The 16,741-nt window shown below is 36.9% G+C and overlaps 3 protein-coding genes across 4 annotated transcripts in view; 1 reads left to right on the top strand and 2 right to left on the bottom strand.

Moving 5' to 3' along the window:
• Positions 1-16,741, top strand: part of LOC119647274 (protein kinase C and casein kinase substrate in neurons protein 1) — a 30,654-nt gene that overhangs the window by 6,440 nt on the left and 7,473 nt on the right. The gene's annotated exons all lie outside the window — the stretch shown is intronic.
• LOC119647277 lies at positions 3,165-5,060 on the bottom strand. Its single transcript, XM_038048171.1, has 5 exons — positions 4,807-5,060; positions 4,132-4,749; positions 3,986-4,075; positions 3,742-3,897; positions 3,165-3,676 (listed from the first exon to the last, which is right to left on the bottom strand). Exons 1-5 carry the CDS (start codon positions 5,029-5,031, stop codon positions 3,623-3,625), a joined length of 1,143 nt encoding a protein of 380 aa, XP_037904099.1. The 5' UTR covers positions 5,032-5,060; the 3' UTR covers positions 3,165-3,622.
• Positions 8,940-15,365, bottom strand: LOC119647275 (myosin-3-like). Its single transcript, XM_038048167.1, has 5 exons — positions 15,043-15,365; positions 14,761-14,980; positions 10,396-10,751; positions 10,162-10,328; positions 8,940-9,288 (listed from the first exon to the last, which is right to left on the bottom strand). Exons 1-5 carry the CDS (start codon positions 15,161-15,163, stop codon positions 8,956-8,958), a joined length of 1,197 nt encoding a protein of 398 aa, XP_037904095.1. The 5' UTR covers positions 15,164-15,365; the 3' UTR covers positions 8,940-8,955.

The raw sequence follows: 16,741 nt of genomic DNA on the forward strand, positions 1-16,741 counted from the left end.
CGAGAAAATGCTACAGATACTCAACCAGGTTAAGATTTACTGATTGGGGAGGCATATAGGGTCGGACGAGAAGGAAGTAAACTTACAGTTGGTGTAATACTAGAAGATAAACGGTTGTTCTAAGCCTAAGGTGGCGTGTTGTAACAAATTAAATCAGAGCACATTAGAGTACACTTCTCTTCCATGTTTCCAGTCAATATATTGCAATCTATTCGCTTTGGTCGTTTTAAAGCCCCAATTAATTTCCATCATCGTGTTTGAGGATTGCATATATGTCGTAAGTTTTGTACTTCGTATTACCTTACCAACGAAACCTACATTTTACTTTTGCCGGACCACAGAACTGAATACCAAAAGTCAAAAATTTTGATAGCACACTTTCAAAAAGGCACGCTGTTTTCTCGATAATTTTTTGGGAAATGAACGGTTTTCTTCTGACCAAGCGACTATGAAACTTCGCTACCTACAATACTATGTATTTACTATAGAAGTAAACCTGTCCGGCTGTGATGCTTTTGAACCGAATATGAATTGTCATTTACGTCCGTTATTTTTGAACTGCCAGTTTCTGCAGTTGGTCGTCCCGCTTTATGCTCAACTTACTGGGTAATCTTATACGTTTTATGATGGCTGGGCTGCATTCACCGAAACTACAAACATTTGATCTATTTCACCAAATGACCATAAGCAGCGAAACGTGATATTGCCGAATATTAATTTCGTTTCGGGTTCTCCATTAGGAACTTCCAATTTATATGGAGTGGTAATTTATTTGATGGGTTGGTTTGCATCGTTTACATTTTTTGAAAAAACCCTGTTCGGAATTGTTAAATAAAAAGAACAGTTTTCATTAATTTATTAATACACATACATGTCATATACATCTGTCGAATTATCTCAGCCTTCGAAATACATTTCATTATTCTTTCATGAATTTTATGTGATGGATTTAATGGAATAGAAGCGAGTACAACGAAGGCAACTTTGCTGTTTTAAGGGCATATACAATACCCAATAATAACCTGCCCGTAATGCAAATATAAAGAGGAATTCTTAAGATTTTTTTTTTCATTTATGTTAGCTCTAAGGAATAAAATCGCGACACCCCTTTGTTGCCATTACTCCTCCGATAGCGAAGGTGGAATCTTACGAATTCTTTCTGAAATCTTAAGTCATCTGTGAATATACGTTGAACACTCTCGTAACTAATGCTGCCTTATCTGAAAAACGAAGGGGACTTCAATGGATCATCACATCTTTCCTCGATCTTTTCGACTAAGCTGGTGACTTCAATTTGCTCTCGCACCGAGTCATGGACCTTGGCCAAATGACTCTGGATTTGGAAAAAGAGGCAAGCAGAGTCGGACGGAAGATACACACCAAGAAAATGGCAGCGGATAGGTCACACTTAAAGAAAGGGCTACGAATGTATTGCTGATTATGCCATGCAATGAAATCGACTATGTCAGAATGACCGACGAGTATGTTACCCTAGAAATACATGTCTTAGAATAATAAAGGAAGATTGTAGGCTTATCAGAAACACCTAGAGTGAATTAATGTGCACTTCTTCGAATTGAAAACGATATCGCGTGGACATGGTGAACCGGCTATGCTTCATTTGGGGTATATTGGCCACAAACATTTGCTGCACCGAGGAATGAATCTGTTGTTCGGTCATTGTTTGAATTGATATTAAAGAGACCTAAAAGACTTGGGGTCGGGTTCATCGCTTAGCTAACGGCAAAGACAATCTCCCAGGTTACTGTTTCTTTTGGTTTTTTGTTGAAAAATTAGTCCGGTTTACATTCGATACATCCTGGTACATTAGTACAATATTTTATTCGCAGGACATACACCAAGAAAAATATTGGAATAAAGAAATTAATTAAATATCATTGCAAAAGGAATGGCGTGCAATCCGTATATATAAAACATTGAAAATTAGAGACAAGCAATTAAGTCTTCACAAATTAAGTTTTGGCTTTTCAGATGGAATAATTTATGTCCATACGTCCACAAAAGAATGCTTAATTCAGTCTTTTTCGTGGATGGGTTTCAATTTTAATCGCCTGCACAGACAACACTTTGGTAAAACCAATTAAATAATTTGATATCGACCAACGTCGTTAAGTAATAAAAATACATTACTGTTGAAACAGCAGCATTGATAAACCGCTTGTAAACACCGCATTACAATTTGATGTTAATTAATATGTCTAATAAACATTTGCCATTCTACAAATAGGAAAGTTCTCGCAATTTTCGGATACGTTGTTATTGTAGGTTCTCGATAATCCTACGTGGGGACGAGATTCTTTTAGGAAGCTGATCAACTCATCAATCTGGAACTGGTTTCTTTTGTTGAAGGACTCTTTTCAACTGAACTGAACCCAGCTGCAAAGGATGAAACCACGGTGCTTCCGCTGATCAGGGCTGCCTTTGCTGCTGAGTGCGCCATCTTGTTCAACATAATTTCACAATTTTCACTTTTAGCTGGGCACCACAGCATTCTTATTTCCTCAAAGTTAGAATTCGCTGATTTCTCTCAATTTTCGGACACAACAAAAAGAGTTGGCTTTGACAAAGCAGCTTATTTTTCCCCTTGTTGTCATAGATCATTCTGATCATTCGTGCATTAAACATTTTCGTTTTTAATCCCCTCCTTTCTTCAAATTATTGGGATATCCTACCTCGAAATCAATTTCAGTCTCTTTTTCATAAATTGGATTATTGAAACGTTTATCATTTAACACAGTATCGGGCAAAATGCAATGCTTTTAATCGAGGAGAGCAGTTGAAAAAGACCGTTTATGGTAAACACTACAAAAATATGAACTGGCCGTTGGTGATCGAATGGTTAAAAATTCCATTAGGCCGATTGGTCACGATAGTCGCTTCAATGCCACGATGTGCAGTACAGTGTAGGAGGCAAAATGGTCAGCATTGCGCTCGCCCCAGATTATTACCCTGATTTCACTCATATACTCATTCACAGCTGAGTCGACTGGTATTCGACATTCAGTCACGATACAAATCCCTGTACCTCCAGTAAAATTTGAACCGCGACCTTCCGCTACGACACAGCCCAGCGCTCTAACCACTTGAGCCAACCGGACACTGCTAGCTGTTGGAAGCAAAAAATAGTACGAAAGATTCCTACGTTTGTTGCGAAAGGCTCATGCGTTTTTTTTTTTGTATTTATTTTAAGTCAATTTCGGTCTACTTGCTAAGTAATGCTCAATTGTCACACATTCAGTTTTTAAAGGTTTAATTTAATTTGTTAAAGAATTGATTTCATTTACGAAAGAGATAATTTGATATGATTAGACGTTAATTTAATTTCATGAATCGTGAATTTGTCTTGCAAATGGTGTAAATAAAATAACATCAAGAATTGTGATATAAAGATCTCTCCATTGATTATTTTAATTCCATGACCTATATTTCTGAAGCGTTACTATATGTATCTTATTTTTTAAGATTTGACTCTAAAATAAACCCCTTATTCACCTTATATACATTTTTCCATTTGGTGTGAGTGAATCAAACATAAAGCACTTGTGACGGTGGTATCTTTCTCCAATTTTTTTTTTCTTTCCTTCATGATGATAAAGATGATTCATTCGGTAAAATTGAGAAGCATCATCAAATATGAATAAATTGTCTTGAAGATCTATGAGTTTTGTAGAAGGATCTAGTAATCGAAAAGGTTTTATTTATTGCTTAGTCTAAACTTACATTTGCAGCAGTGTTAACATTCAAATAGGCCAGTCCACCAATTTGAAGCTTCATTATTCTCTGAGTTTTCATTAGAGTAAAGAATAACATCTTTTTATTTCCGTTTGAAGTTGAATACCATGGAAATTGATAAACGATGTTGACCATTTCATCACTCTGAAAGTTAACATCAAAGAAAACAACTCGAAATTCGATTTGTTAAACCTGTTGCTAGTTTGATTTACGAATATGAAAAGCAAATTACCATAATCTCGAGAAATGTTCCGATAAGACAATAGACGAATATTTGGATAAAATTAAACAATGAAAATCCATACGCTCCTAACCAGTCGGTCTGAAAATCTTACTCAAAAGCCCAAATTCCTAGAAATATATAAAGAGGAAACTTACTGCAACGCAGCAAAATAGGCTCAGCGCCATTGACACGGAAGCTGATCCTACGTGAACGAACACAACAACTGAATATAAACTATTAATCTCCAGGATATAATTATTCGCGTCTTGAACCATAATAACGCAGTTTTTGAAGCTTTTTTCGAAAGCGCATTTATTGACATTAGCGATCTCTTTCGCCTCATCAAATGCTGCCTTTTGGAGCTCAACCAATGTGTAAACATGAAATACAAATGTGCAGAATACAACATCATGCCATATATTGCCAATATATCCAAAAAAGAGTTCTAAAAATTGGGTCATATAATTGACGATATAGATTCTTGCAGACCCTTGACTCATCGGATGTCCTACAAACTGTATTTCGAAAAATAATTCAACTTTCCGCAGGTAGATAAAAGAATATGCTGGGTACACTGCAACGATAATAACGCTAATTATGCATATGGCGATAACCCCTTTCATAGTGGTAAAATATTTCGCGTTAGACATTCGCATTATGTTTTTTCTCCTTGGACTTCCTTCGCTGTTGATAACATACAATTTGCGGATAAAAACGAGGAGCCCTTCTTGACGTTTTTGAGTTTTTACTGTGTAGTATAGCTTTGCTGAACCCTAGAGTATAATGGTTTGATTGTTCACAAATCCCAATACTTACTGCAACAAAGTTACCATGACTGCTTGCATAAAAGCACTAATACACTTTATAAGCAAGGTAATATCATGTCGGCCAATATATAACGTGTACACAACACTTATGCTCCCCAAAACAATTACGCTGATGCAAGTTTTAATTCTCCAATTCCACACGTTATTTCTAAAGTAATCAATGCCCACTGCTGTAGCAATTGTGCAAAGCCAATGACAAATCTTATCAAATTGTTCTAAACTTTCCATCGCTGTGAATTGGGACGTTTTGCAATCATGAAAATGACTGATGAAATGACTGATTCGTAATTTTTAGTCACCGCATTTATATAAATCTAGGATATAATAAATTATTTATGGTGTAAATTGGCAGAGTGCAGAGTAATTAAACCATTTAACGACCCTGTCCAGATCCGTTAATAAATCGACGACATCAATTATTGAACAATATAACAGCGAATAATTTTGAATATTTCTCAGTTTAGCACATTACGCCATACTAATACTTCACCAATAAAAAGGACTTGAGTATTGTCTTGCAAATTTGGACGCCTCAAGGACACGAAATTACAGTCAATCCAGCTACTAGACTGAAGAGAAATTATGAAGAATTATTTAGCTGGCACTGTTTTTGATCGATTAAGGGATATTGACCAGTGTCAGACAAAAATTCTTTAACAGTTTATATCCTGACAAAAATTACAAGAAATTGATATCATCAGTAAGTTTATGAGAGCACATACGTACATTTATTTCAAAAATACTTGAATAAAAAATGTACAACTCGTTTATATTGATTTTTGCATCTATTTGTGTCCTAGGTGATACTTATAATTCTTTCATTCCGGCGAAAGTTTACTTCATTTAGAGTATTAGATGGGGAGTTTTCAGAGCCAGTGGAGTGGCAGATTTCATTGAAACTGCAGTGAAAGGCTTGAAAGGTCTCTCTCCCAAGAAAAGTATTATGTGTGCCAAATGTGTTTGCAGTAGACGATGCTTTTCCTTTACAGCCTCATTTAATTATTTAATAATCAAGGGTCTATGAGGATTTATAATTGCAGATTTTCTATACCAAGGAGGATACTGAAACCTGTCGTTGGTATCATATCCTGTGTATTTAAAGTGTTAAAAAGCCTTGTCTTTTTGCTCCTAAACGGGTGGAGCGTGTAGTTTTAGCCGTTTATAGTTTACATAATTGGTAACTGTTCGAAAAATATTCTTCAAATATATAAGCTCCTGAAGGCTTATTCGATCTAGAAAATTTAGAAACAGGAGAAATAATGTAAGGAAACTAGCGAAATGAAAATAGCAATAATAAAAAAAGTCCCCTTTGGTTTTGTATGGCACTGAACCCCCTTTCATGGCTACTGAATGATGCTAGAGGACATGGTTTTGCAATAAAGTATGGCCTACGTGCTAAGTGCGAACTAACACACTTGATGTACTTGGATGACATCAAGCTGTATGCTGGACTGACGACCATCTTAGAAGTCTGTTGCGAATAATAGACATGTTCAGCCGTGATATTCGGATGGAGTTTGGATTAGACAAGTGTAGAATCCAAGTCATCCGTAAAGGTCATCACGAGCCGCATGCCGGACATAGCATTGGTGACCTCCACATCCAAGCTATGACCGAGACAGACTTCTACAAGTACCTAGGAATTCTGCAAGGAACCCATGCTCGATTTGGTGATCTGAAAGATGCTCTGCTGTCCGAATTCCTGCGACGTGTAAAGCTGGCGCTGAAATCGCATCTATCGGGGAAAAATAAAATAAGCGAGTTGAATGTATTCGCTATCCCTTTACTGGCTTATGCATTCGGAATATTGCCGTGGACGAAGACCGATCTAGAAAACGTCCAGTGGCGGATACGGACAACTATGTCCAAATTCCGAATGCATCATCCAAAGTCTACCGTGGAGCGGATCAATCTGCCTCGTGACATCGGAGGTAGGGACGTGGTTGACGTGGCGGCACAAGATCATCGGCAAGTCGACTCGCTGCGCGCTTATTTTTACAACAAAGAGCAGGCCAGTCCCTTGCATGTGACTGTCTGTAAGGCAGACTGTGGACTGACTCCACTTAACTTGAAGGATCGATCTTTCAATCTTCTGAGTGGGGTGAAGTCGGACCAAGAGCGGATCGATGAATAGAAGTCGAAGGTAATGCACGGTAAACACGTGAATTGATCAAGCTCGTCATCCGAGCTTATAAAAAGCTCATCATGAAAGAACGAGTGGAGAACGACCAGTGCAGAATGTGTGGTTCGGCGTTAGAGACGTTGGATCATCTCAATTCTAGCTGTACTGTTATGGCACTGGTGCAATACATCACCAGGCATAATGCTGTATGTAAGGTTATCCATCAAAACCTCTCATACAAGCATGGGTTGATCACGAGAACATGTTCGGTTTACCTATATGAGCCGCAAGCAGTACTTGATAGTTCTGCTTACAGCATGTATTGGGACCGGCAAGTTCTGGCTGATCGCCATATTCTACACAACAAGCCTGACGTACCGTTAGTTGACAAGACGGGTCGCTCCGCGTATATTATTGATGTTGCTATTCCCCATAATAGCAACATTGAACGGAAATACGTGGAGAGAAAGTTGAACTATGAGCCATTGGCTCGGGAAATCAAAGAAATTTGGCGTCTCGAGCGGGTGGTTGTATAATAGTTCCCATAATATTGTCCGCTACAAATATTATACCTAAATCCCTCACGGCTTCGCTTGATGTTCTAGTTCAAACCATCCAGAAATATACCATTCTGCATACGTGCTCGATATTGCGGAGAGTTCTCGACGGATTCTCCCTTTAACCTACCACTGGCCACCACCACCTGCGCCCCTTTAGTTTTTAAGTAGGTAGGATCGTCCGAGCCTCAATGCTTGGCACGTAGTGCTAGTATTAGGTAAAATCCGGCATCTGCCGAGATTTTGATAATTCAAATATGTACCTAAATCCCTTATGGCTTCCCTTGATGCCCTGGGACTCACACAGTCTGGTTCAAACCATGCAGAAGTACACCGTTCTGTATACGTGCTCGATGTTCCCCCATTGACCTACCACCGGCCACTACCACCAGCGCCAGCGTTTTCAAGTAGGTAGGATCGTCCGAGCCTAAATGCTTGGCACTATTAGGTAAAATCCGGCATCTGCTGAGATTGTGACAATTCAAATCAATGTGAAAAATAACTTTCAAGAAAAATTAACATTGGTAAATTTCCTTTTTTAATTTAAACACTAAACCTCTTTGCAGAAATGACAACAAATTATAGTGGGGCCATTTTTATATTTCCTATTCTAAATTCTTCGGCGATTTCCTTAGCGTTTTTTGTTTTAAAATTGTTGCTTATTGCATCCCATGTTTCCGGTTTACTGTGATAAATAATAATCAATTCAACCTCTCTTTGGCTCACCTATATTCACCCGATATAACGCACCTCACTTTCGGAATATCGCTCTAGCAATGCGACGTACTCATATATTGCCCAGAGTAGATGTCAAGGAAAGGGGCAAACCATTTTATGAAAAACAGGAGGAGAACTAATGTAGCCGTAGTTAGAGTTATAATTATAGTAGTTGCGATGGCATAGCTACCCACTACTATATGATTTGCAGGATGGCGGCATTGCCTCTGCAAGAGGATCCGAAGCACAAAACTGGCCTGCAATTCGTTTATTGCCATACCTTCATTGAAGATATTCAATTGCTCAGCAATCATTACTTGTTTCATCATCATCATCAACGGTGCAACAACCGGTATCCGGTCTAGGCCTGCCTTAATAAGGAAGTCCAGACTACCGGTTTTGCGCCGAGGTCCACCAATTCGATATCCCTAGAAGCTGTCTGGCGTTCTGGCCTACGCCATCACTCCAATTTAGGCAGGGTCTGCCACGGCTGCTTTTTCTATCATAGATATTGCCCTTATAGACTTTCCGGGCTGGATCATCTTCATCCATACGGATTAAGTGACCCGCCCACCGTAACCTATTGAGCTGGATTTTATCCACAACCTGACGGTCATGGTATCGCTTGTTACTTGTTTGCTGTTATATAACAAAAATATACAAAAGCTTCTGGAAAAGGAAAAGTTTATTATATTAGCATTAACATGCCCCCCCCCCCCCCCCTCAAACTGAACGGTTTTTACAAAATACATAATTTTAAATATGGTTAATCGACAAACTACGCGTTGTTTCTTTCTCTTTTTCAATTTCCTCTTCTTCACTTCCTTCATCGAATCCTTCAAAAATGTTGGAATATGATGATTTAAGAATTTCCACATGGCTCTTCAAGCTTCGAATTTCCAATTGTGCATCTGCGAATTTTTGCTCGAGCTTTGCTACTTCACTTTGCATTCTCTGTCTTGCTTCATCGCGTTCTTTGAAAGCAGTACTAAGATTCGCGCGAAGCTGCACTAGCTCTTCTTCGAGCCCAGATATTTGCGACTGGAATGCTTTTTTCTGGACTTCTGCCCGTTCCTTAACACGAGCGACCTGTTCATATAGAATAATATCATTTTATTAACATAACCAATTACCAACTCTATATGCGCAACCATATAACTGCAAATATATTTACATATAATATAACAGAATTTTTTTGGATAAGAAGTTAATTTCATCGAAAGCTCCTTGGTCTCGCTTTTTTTATAAAAGCAGGCAGTATAATTAATTCTAGGATGATGCCCGGCTGCTCATAATAAATGAATCTGAAAGGTGCGCGGCGTGGGGAGCCTATTTTTAACTAAAAAAGGCTTTTGCTGTGACTACTTCTATCAATATCAGGATAAACTAAGGGAATTTTGCCTTTTTAATTACTTAACCGGTATGAAATTATATCTTATTTTTTTAGAAATGAATGAAATTACTTCTTATAAAACATTGAACATTGTTATTTCAAGATTTGTTTGTAAGCTTTTCAATATATATCATATTAACCTAAAAAATACAGAAACATACATGGCTAGGGAACTGCATACATACATGGCTATCGAATGCGTTATATTAATCTTTAGAATCTCTCAAAGAATGAAAACAAGTCGGAAACCGAGAGCTGAGCGATTCAGGTATGAAATGTTTTGTTGATATTTTATATAAGAATATCTAGTTATGCTATGGTTCCAATTATGCACAGCTCGAAGTGTGTACACCACATACGCTTCAGGACTATACATTAGCTTCCATAGCTCCAGTCACAATTATTCGACGCCATATTAAACTCTGTTATGCTTATAGTGCGAACATGTCATTTTCGAAATTAATATAAATATGTATGCTTGCTTTTTATATAATTAACTGGAGCTTAGCCTAGTTACTGAAGTTTACTCGAATAATAACGACAAAAAGTAGCCATTTCCTGTTACATACATGTCGTGAACTTTCCTCCCTTAGTTCATCAACATGCTGACTCAATTTGTGTACTTCCCGGGTCTTAACTTCAAGACAATCCTCAAGAAATCTCATTCTTTCAACACCTTTTATAAGAAGTTTGTTTTCAGCTGTCAGATCATCGACTCTCTGTTTCCATTCGTTGACTAAAAAAAGAAGAAATTTATGAATGGAAGACGAATACTAACATGGAAAAGAGAATCCTAAACTTACTTTCCCCTAAGAAATGTTCCCCTTCTTTATGCAATTTTAGATTTTTCGTTCGCTCCAGCTCGACATCCTTTTGAAGCAGCTCACACTTAATTATGCAGCTTTCAAGATCATCAGAAAGTGCAGAAATTGTCCGCTCTGATAGTTTTAATTTAGACAAAGCCTCCTGTAATTCCAATTGTTTTGCTTCTAATATAAACGGTAAATGGCCCAATTCCCCTAATTGTTCTTTAATTCTCTCATTTGTCAACTGTAGACCGCTATTGATTTGCTCTTGGTTAATATTGCTGCCTTTACTAACTATATCTAGCTGTCGCCTAAATTCTTCAGCCAATTGTTGCGCTTTCAAATACTTGTCCCTGGCATTTTGGTGATGCAAATCATGAGTATATAAAATATAAAGAATTTATTAAGAAAGTAAAATTCTAAGTTCTGCGCCATAAAACCTGATGACTAGGGTGAAATAAATTAGGTGAATTAAACAACATTATTGCCCTCCTACACCGTGTGTTAAGTTACGTTAATCCTTTCTGTGTGAAACACAGTTAAAATTGATTCAATGTCTGTCGATCACATCCAAATTACTCAGAAACAGTTGAGCCTATTGTCGTGAAACTTGCTGAGAATGTCTGGTCTGTGAGTCCCTTTAAATTCATTTTAGAATACGATATTTGTCAGGAGCATAAAAGACGATACAGGGCACACTGAAGGAAATCCTACAGCTACTGCTAAAGTAATAATAGGTTAAAGTTTCAAATTTCTTTTTGAGTTTACTGCGAATGAGTAATCGTACATTGTAAGTTCCTCATAAAAAAAAATCGCAAAATCTTTCACACCTGAGCCGTTCAGCCACTGGTTTCCCGACTTACTTTTATATCACCATGGAATAAACGTCTTTTTCTTCTAAAAAGATCAATTATGATTATGTTTGGAGATTTATGCGCCGTAGAGTCACAATTGCCTTACTGTGATGTTTACATTACACACATGGAGTGCGATGGCCGAGGTGACCGAGTCTCGTACTTTGAATTCGAATGGAAAACGGCCAAGACGACCGACGAAACAATTAGTACTTGCATTCTGATCGACTTATTCTTTAAAATTATAAAATCTTCCACAAGTAATATAGGAAACTAACAATCAAGGCATGGTAAAGATCAGGTATTATGTATTTTTCATCCGTAATTGAAATAATTTTCGGATATTTCATAATCAATTGTGAGTTTTGTTGCTCGTAGTTCGATTTTGAAGACCATAACTAATTTTTAGACGAATATTTTAGATTAAAGATTCAAACAATGCGTCACTCTTAAAGCGCCAACATTTTTCAACTACGGATGCATGCGTGCATGTATCAGATTTCAAATCTGGGGAGAAGTTAATTGCCATTTTTATAAACAGTGCTCCGCATCACAATCGATCCGATGTTTACGAACCTAAGGAAAATTGCAAATGACTTTCTTTTGATATGATGCTTTATATGTGGTGCAATATTAATCCACAACCCTATACTTTCAGTGAACTCTATGTATGGGGCTACTACCTTTTTTCATGTTGGGTTATTCTAATAGAGTTAACAAGCACATTGCATATTCTTTGCACGACTCAGCCCAAATCTGAAGCGTGCCATTTGTAAGAAAACACACAATATGAATACTGCAAATGTATTCCAAATACTTTAAGCTGATTAAGGTAAACCTACTTTCGTTCTCAATTACATTAAGTGTATTAGTATATATTACTGCATAGTGTATGTGAGGTCTCTGTGCTAGCTGTTTTGAATTTCCTCACTAATGAATCGGCCATCGACTAAATATGTTAATTTCTTTTTTGCCAGTTTTCATGTAAGGAAACATACTGGGCAAAACGTACACATCTCCTATAAACGAATATATATGTCAGTATCTTACAAAAGAACCATTCCATAGACAATACTTGACTGCGATATGCATTGTGTGAATTAGCAGATATTGGAAAAAGGCACCATGTTACCCATGACGCGAGCTGTGCAAAAAATCGGCTAATGGTGCATTTTGTTTGACTTATGGCAAGTGAACTTTCCAAATTGTGCAACTCAGTTTACTTGAAGAATTGAATTAGGAGACATGTGTAAAACAGCGTGTACATACATCTTAAAAAATTAAGCGTGATTGAGGCTAATCTTATAAGAAAGAACATTTGAACCCAAGCAAACCTTATTCATAAAATATTCGTAACTCGGATTCAGGTTGATTTTAACAACTTGGGACTATTAAAAACACAAAATATAGATCAGTAAATGATACACACACACACATAGTCTATTTGAGAATATATGGTACTCGATTCACGATAACTATGTGAAAACATCGAACAATTTGTACTTGTACTTCGTGGTCTATTCAAGTACTATATATGATGAAAATTTGTCTTATGAGTACACCTGTTTTTCCATATCATTTGTACGTTTGGCTAATGCCTCAATAGGAGAATAAGAACAGGTGTCATCTACGCCAGTGGAATATTGTATTGGACTTAAGGAACGTGGGAAAAAGTAGCTTCTTTGATACTATATATCGTTGATGAAATCCTCTTTAGATTGGAAATTCTTTCTGGTTCGCTTCGTGAGGTTGAGCGTAATTTAAAATATATCTTCTATTAACACCATCGAAATTCCTCTTGTAAACAGTACATTGTGCTGTAAACCGGGAATTTAAATTGTGCAAATTGTTCCACTCTAATATATAGGGCGTAGTCGTAATCAACTAAAGAGTTTTCGTATGGAAATCAATTTAATTTTTATTGATAATTCAAATTTCAATTCTTGGAGGATTTTATCACTAGATAGTACTATTTATTCGGGAACCCAAAATACTTTTTGCTGATATTCCCGATGATATTGTGCCCGGAATCCTGACATAGGACAATGACTTAAAACTAGTCTACTTGAGGAGTTTATGTACTCATTATGAAATTGGCATTGCCATCGCTGATAGGTTTCGTGGTAAAGAAATCAAGCAATTGTCATTGTAATTACGTAATCCATTTCTTTACCACTTGCGCGTTACAGGCAGTTCGACCTGATGCCGTTTTCTAGCAACTCTTCGGTCTGTCGCGTGCATGCTGACGTCTATATCAATATTGAGGGTGACCTAAGTGATTATGTTGACGAGAAGATAAAAGACAACTTTCTGACAAACACAACATTGCAAATAGTAGACAATAAATGACTTATTGAACGATCGTCAAGTGTGCCTATATTTAAAATTGGCAATAGTAAGACAAATCTTGACTAAATTCTCTATAAACGTAGCAGAAAAATTTGCATTGACTTGCCAAAAGCTACCTTCAATGTACTCACAATATCAAGTCCTTCTGTTACGTTAATAACTAGGACGGAAATTTATTTACCGAGTGACGAGCCGTGACGGACAGATTACGCGAATACTCCAAGCAGATTTCAACGGGAAATTTTGCTGATAGACATTTTAAGAAATCCCCTCTATTAGTTGAAGTGAAAGTGAACCAATATCTCAAAACTATAGTAAGCTAGTATTAATAACTTTATTTGAGTAAACATTGGTATGGGGGGACAACTTTCTGACTTTTTTTTATTTTTCGGTTGGGTAGTTCCTGAGAAAGGGTCCATGAAAGAAATGAGTTTCTAGTTTCCACCTTTCTCCCTCTAGGACGGATCTTAAAACTAATACCGACTTCGAAAAGTATTATTCGGGACTTTCCATTTGACACCCAATATTACTATCATATATTCGGTAAAAAAATGGGGCAACCCGTTTTTGTATATTTGGGGTTACCTACCCCTTCAACTGAAAGTAGAACAATGTGAGCGTTCAGAGTTCTAAACTTCTCACCTAATTTCATATAAATTGGTACAGTTCTTTCTGAGAAGAATGTGCGTGGCTGACCAATAGGTAATTAAAAAGAATAAGAATTCACGATCATAATAGAGCTCTAAAGACGACAGTGCGTTGACCACGCTCAAGGCAAGACTTAACTTGACAATAGCGTTACGAAGTCAGCCAAAATATTTTTGCTTTTTTTAGCACGTTGGAACTCTTTAAATAACAATAGGTATAAAGCTATGGTTTGCTCCACAAATTTCTGAACATTGGCCAAATAAAAGACCTGGTCGGTTAATTATGAAATTAGTTTGATTAGGTCGGCCTGGAGTTACATCTACTTTTACACCAAAAGTTCAATGCAAATATATGCATTGCGTTGTGGCAAAAGAGATTTATAGATTGAGTCTAAAAGCTTTCTTATGAAGTTCCAAACCTTTGCAGATGAAGGTCTTCAATTACTCTAAATATTCACCATTTATTGCCACACTTTCTAATATGTTTAGGAAAATAACTTTTAAATGTATACCTATTTTGATCACATTCACTCGCCTTTTCATTGTAAGTTGCCTTCCATTCTTGTAACTCATCAGCCATATTTTGGTTTTCTTGCTGCAGCCGTTGCACTTGAATTGAAAGTGACTCGAGGTCGTCATTCGAAATTAAGTTACGACATTTGTCAAACAAAATGGAATTATCATCCTGTTTTTGATACTGAAGGAACTCTATACGCTTTCTTTCTTCGTAAACTGTCATTTGAACAATAATCAAAGCTTTCAGAACAGGATTAGTTTGAACCATTCATTCTTACAAAAACTTAACTCTGCTTCTATAGTTTGAATTTTTTGCTCCATTCCACCAAGGGCCTTACTAAAGCTGCAAATTTGTTCTTCGGTGATTTTCTCTTGGATTTTAACATCCATTTTTTGCATTTCGACTATCACCGACCTTCTGGAAAGTTTTCAAATTAATATGTATTTTGTTGACGCTAATTGGAAACAAATTCACAATGAACGATGTGAAAAATATATGTGTGACCGTTGTTTGTTCTTAATGAAAACTTCAGTTCGCCATTTAAACTTAAAAAAGTCAAAAGGATTGCGCACGAATGACTGGCTAACTAGTGAATGTCATACTACTGAAAGCAAGGATGGATCGATTATAATACACACTAATCTATTTCTCTATATACTAAGTGAAAAAGTTCAGTCATGTAAAATTTGTGCATGCCTTCTCCTCAACACTTGTCGTAAACATAGGTAATAACGCATGTTGCTATTCTCAATACAATGCTTTCTTCCCAAACTAGAAAAGGGTCTTTTCAGAGGCTTACAGTCAAATGTCCCTCATATAAGAAATATACAAAAAGTTGCAGCGTCCAGCTCCTAGTTTCTCAACTTGTTTTGATATCATCATTTCAAAGTTTGATTTTTACGGTGGTTATCTCTCCTTAAAAAGCTATGATACCTCGAAAATGGTTTATTTTGATATTGTGATCGTTCGAACGACACCAATACTTATGTACAATATGCAGCAAAAACGTAGGCACGATTAAGCAAACCGTTTTTCGAAATTATGAAAATCGCGCATCCTACTTTAAGACAACAGCAATGTAAAGACCGATTTAATTAGCAGTTGGACTTGATTTCTATAATATGAGAGTGTATATGACATAAAATGAAATATTTGAAAATTTGAGAGAAATATAAATGAAGCTTAGAATGATCAACCTAAGGTTTCATACCAGGAAAATATTCAACTGTATATTTTGGTATTTCGAATGCCAGAAGCTACCTTCTGCGGCGCTCAAGGGTGCTAACCAATCAGATTCACTTTCAGCATTCTGAAAAGTCAATCGTATTAGCAATTAGGTGGCAAATCCGTTTTTGTCATCTAAACTTCCAAATATTCTTTTCTACATATCGCACACTTGTGACAAAGGTGTCGTAAGTCAAAAATTTGTTTTTTAGTTAAGAGAGTCATCTTGTGTGAAAGCCGTTTTTTTTTTTGGCTTTTTTTAGAAATTTTTTGTGAAGAACTGGAGAAAGATACAAATATGAATTTTTCACCATAGATTTATTTATATCTTGAGCGTGCACAGGAACTTTTCTAGGCCGATCACATAGTTCGTTATTGAAATACAGGGCGCTGTGAATGAGCAGCTGAGTCAAATCCAAATAATAATCTCGGGTAAGGGTAATGCTAACCACATTGCCTCCTACGGTGTACTGTAGTGTATCGTTACTGTCCGTTACTGTCTTGAATGAAGTGCTCTAACACGTTTTAAAGCCCTGATCCAAAATGGATTGTTGCGGCAACGATTATTACTATTACAAGAAGATGGACGATACCGTAACCTATATAACAACGAAATTTATGATCGATACCAGGGTGTGTAAACGAATCCCAAACAACTTTTAAGGATATCGAATCGGTGGACCTCGACCCAAAATTGAGACGTCAGAAGTTCCTTACTGAAGCAGCCCTAGGCTGGATATCGGTTGTTCAGG

The sequence above is a fragment of the Hermetia illucens genome, chromosome 1 (genome assembly GCF_905115235.1).
Source record: "Hermetia illucens chromosome 1, iHerIll2.2.curated.20191125, whole genome shotgun sequence".
NCBI lineage: Eukaryota > Metazoa > Arthropoda > Insecta > Diptera > Stratiomyidae > Hermetia > Hermetia illucens.

What these genes read in the sequence shown, in the direction of transcription:
- LOC119647277 (XM_038048171.1), bottom strand. Translation starts at nt 5,031, where the DNA reads ATGGAAAGTTTAGAACAATTTGATAAGATTTGTCATTGGCTTTGCACA. An exon ending in CTTTTATGCAAGCAGTCATG is followed by an intron (nt 4,750 to 4,806) that starts GTAACTTTGTTG and finishes ATTATACTCTAG; the next exon opens with GGTTCAGCAAAGCTATACTA. An exon ending in ATGTTAACACTGCTGCAAAT is followed by an intron (nt 3,677 to 3,741) that starts GTAAGTTTAGAC and finishes CAAAACTCATAG; the next exon opens with ATCTTCAAGACAATTTATTC.
- LOC119647275 (XM_038048167.1), bottom strand. Translation starts at nt 15,163, where the DNA reads ATGCAAAAAATGGATGTTAAAATCCAAGAGAAAATCACCGAAGAACAA. An exon ending in AGAAGCAGAGTTAAGTTTTT is followed by an intron (nt 14,981 to 15,042) that starts GTAAGAATGAAT and finishes TTCAAATGACAG; the next exon opens with TTTACGAAGAAAGAAAGCGT. An exon ending in GGGAGGAAAGTTCACGACAT is followed by an intron (nt 9,289 to 10,161) that starts GTATGTAACAGG and finishes CTATATGAACAG; the next exon opens with GTCGCTCGTGTTAAGGAACG.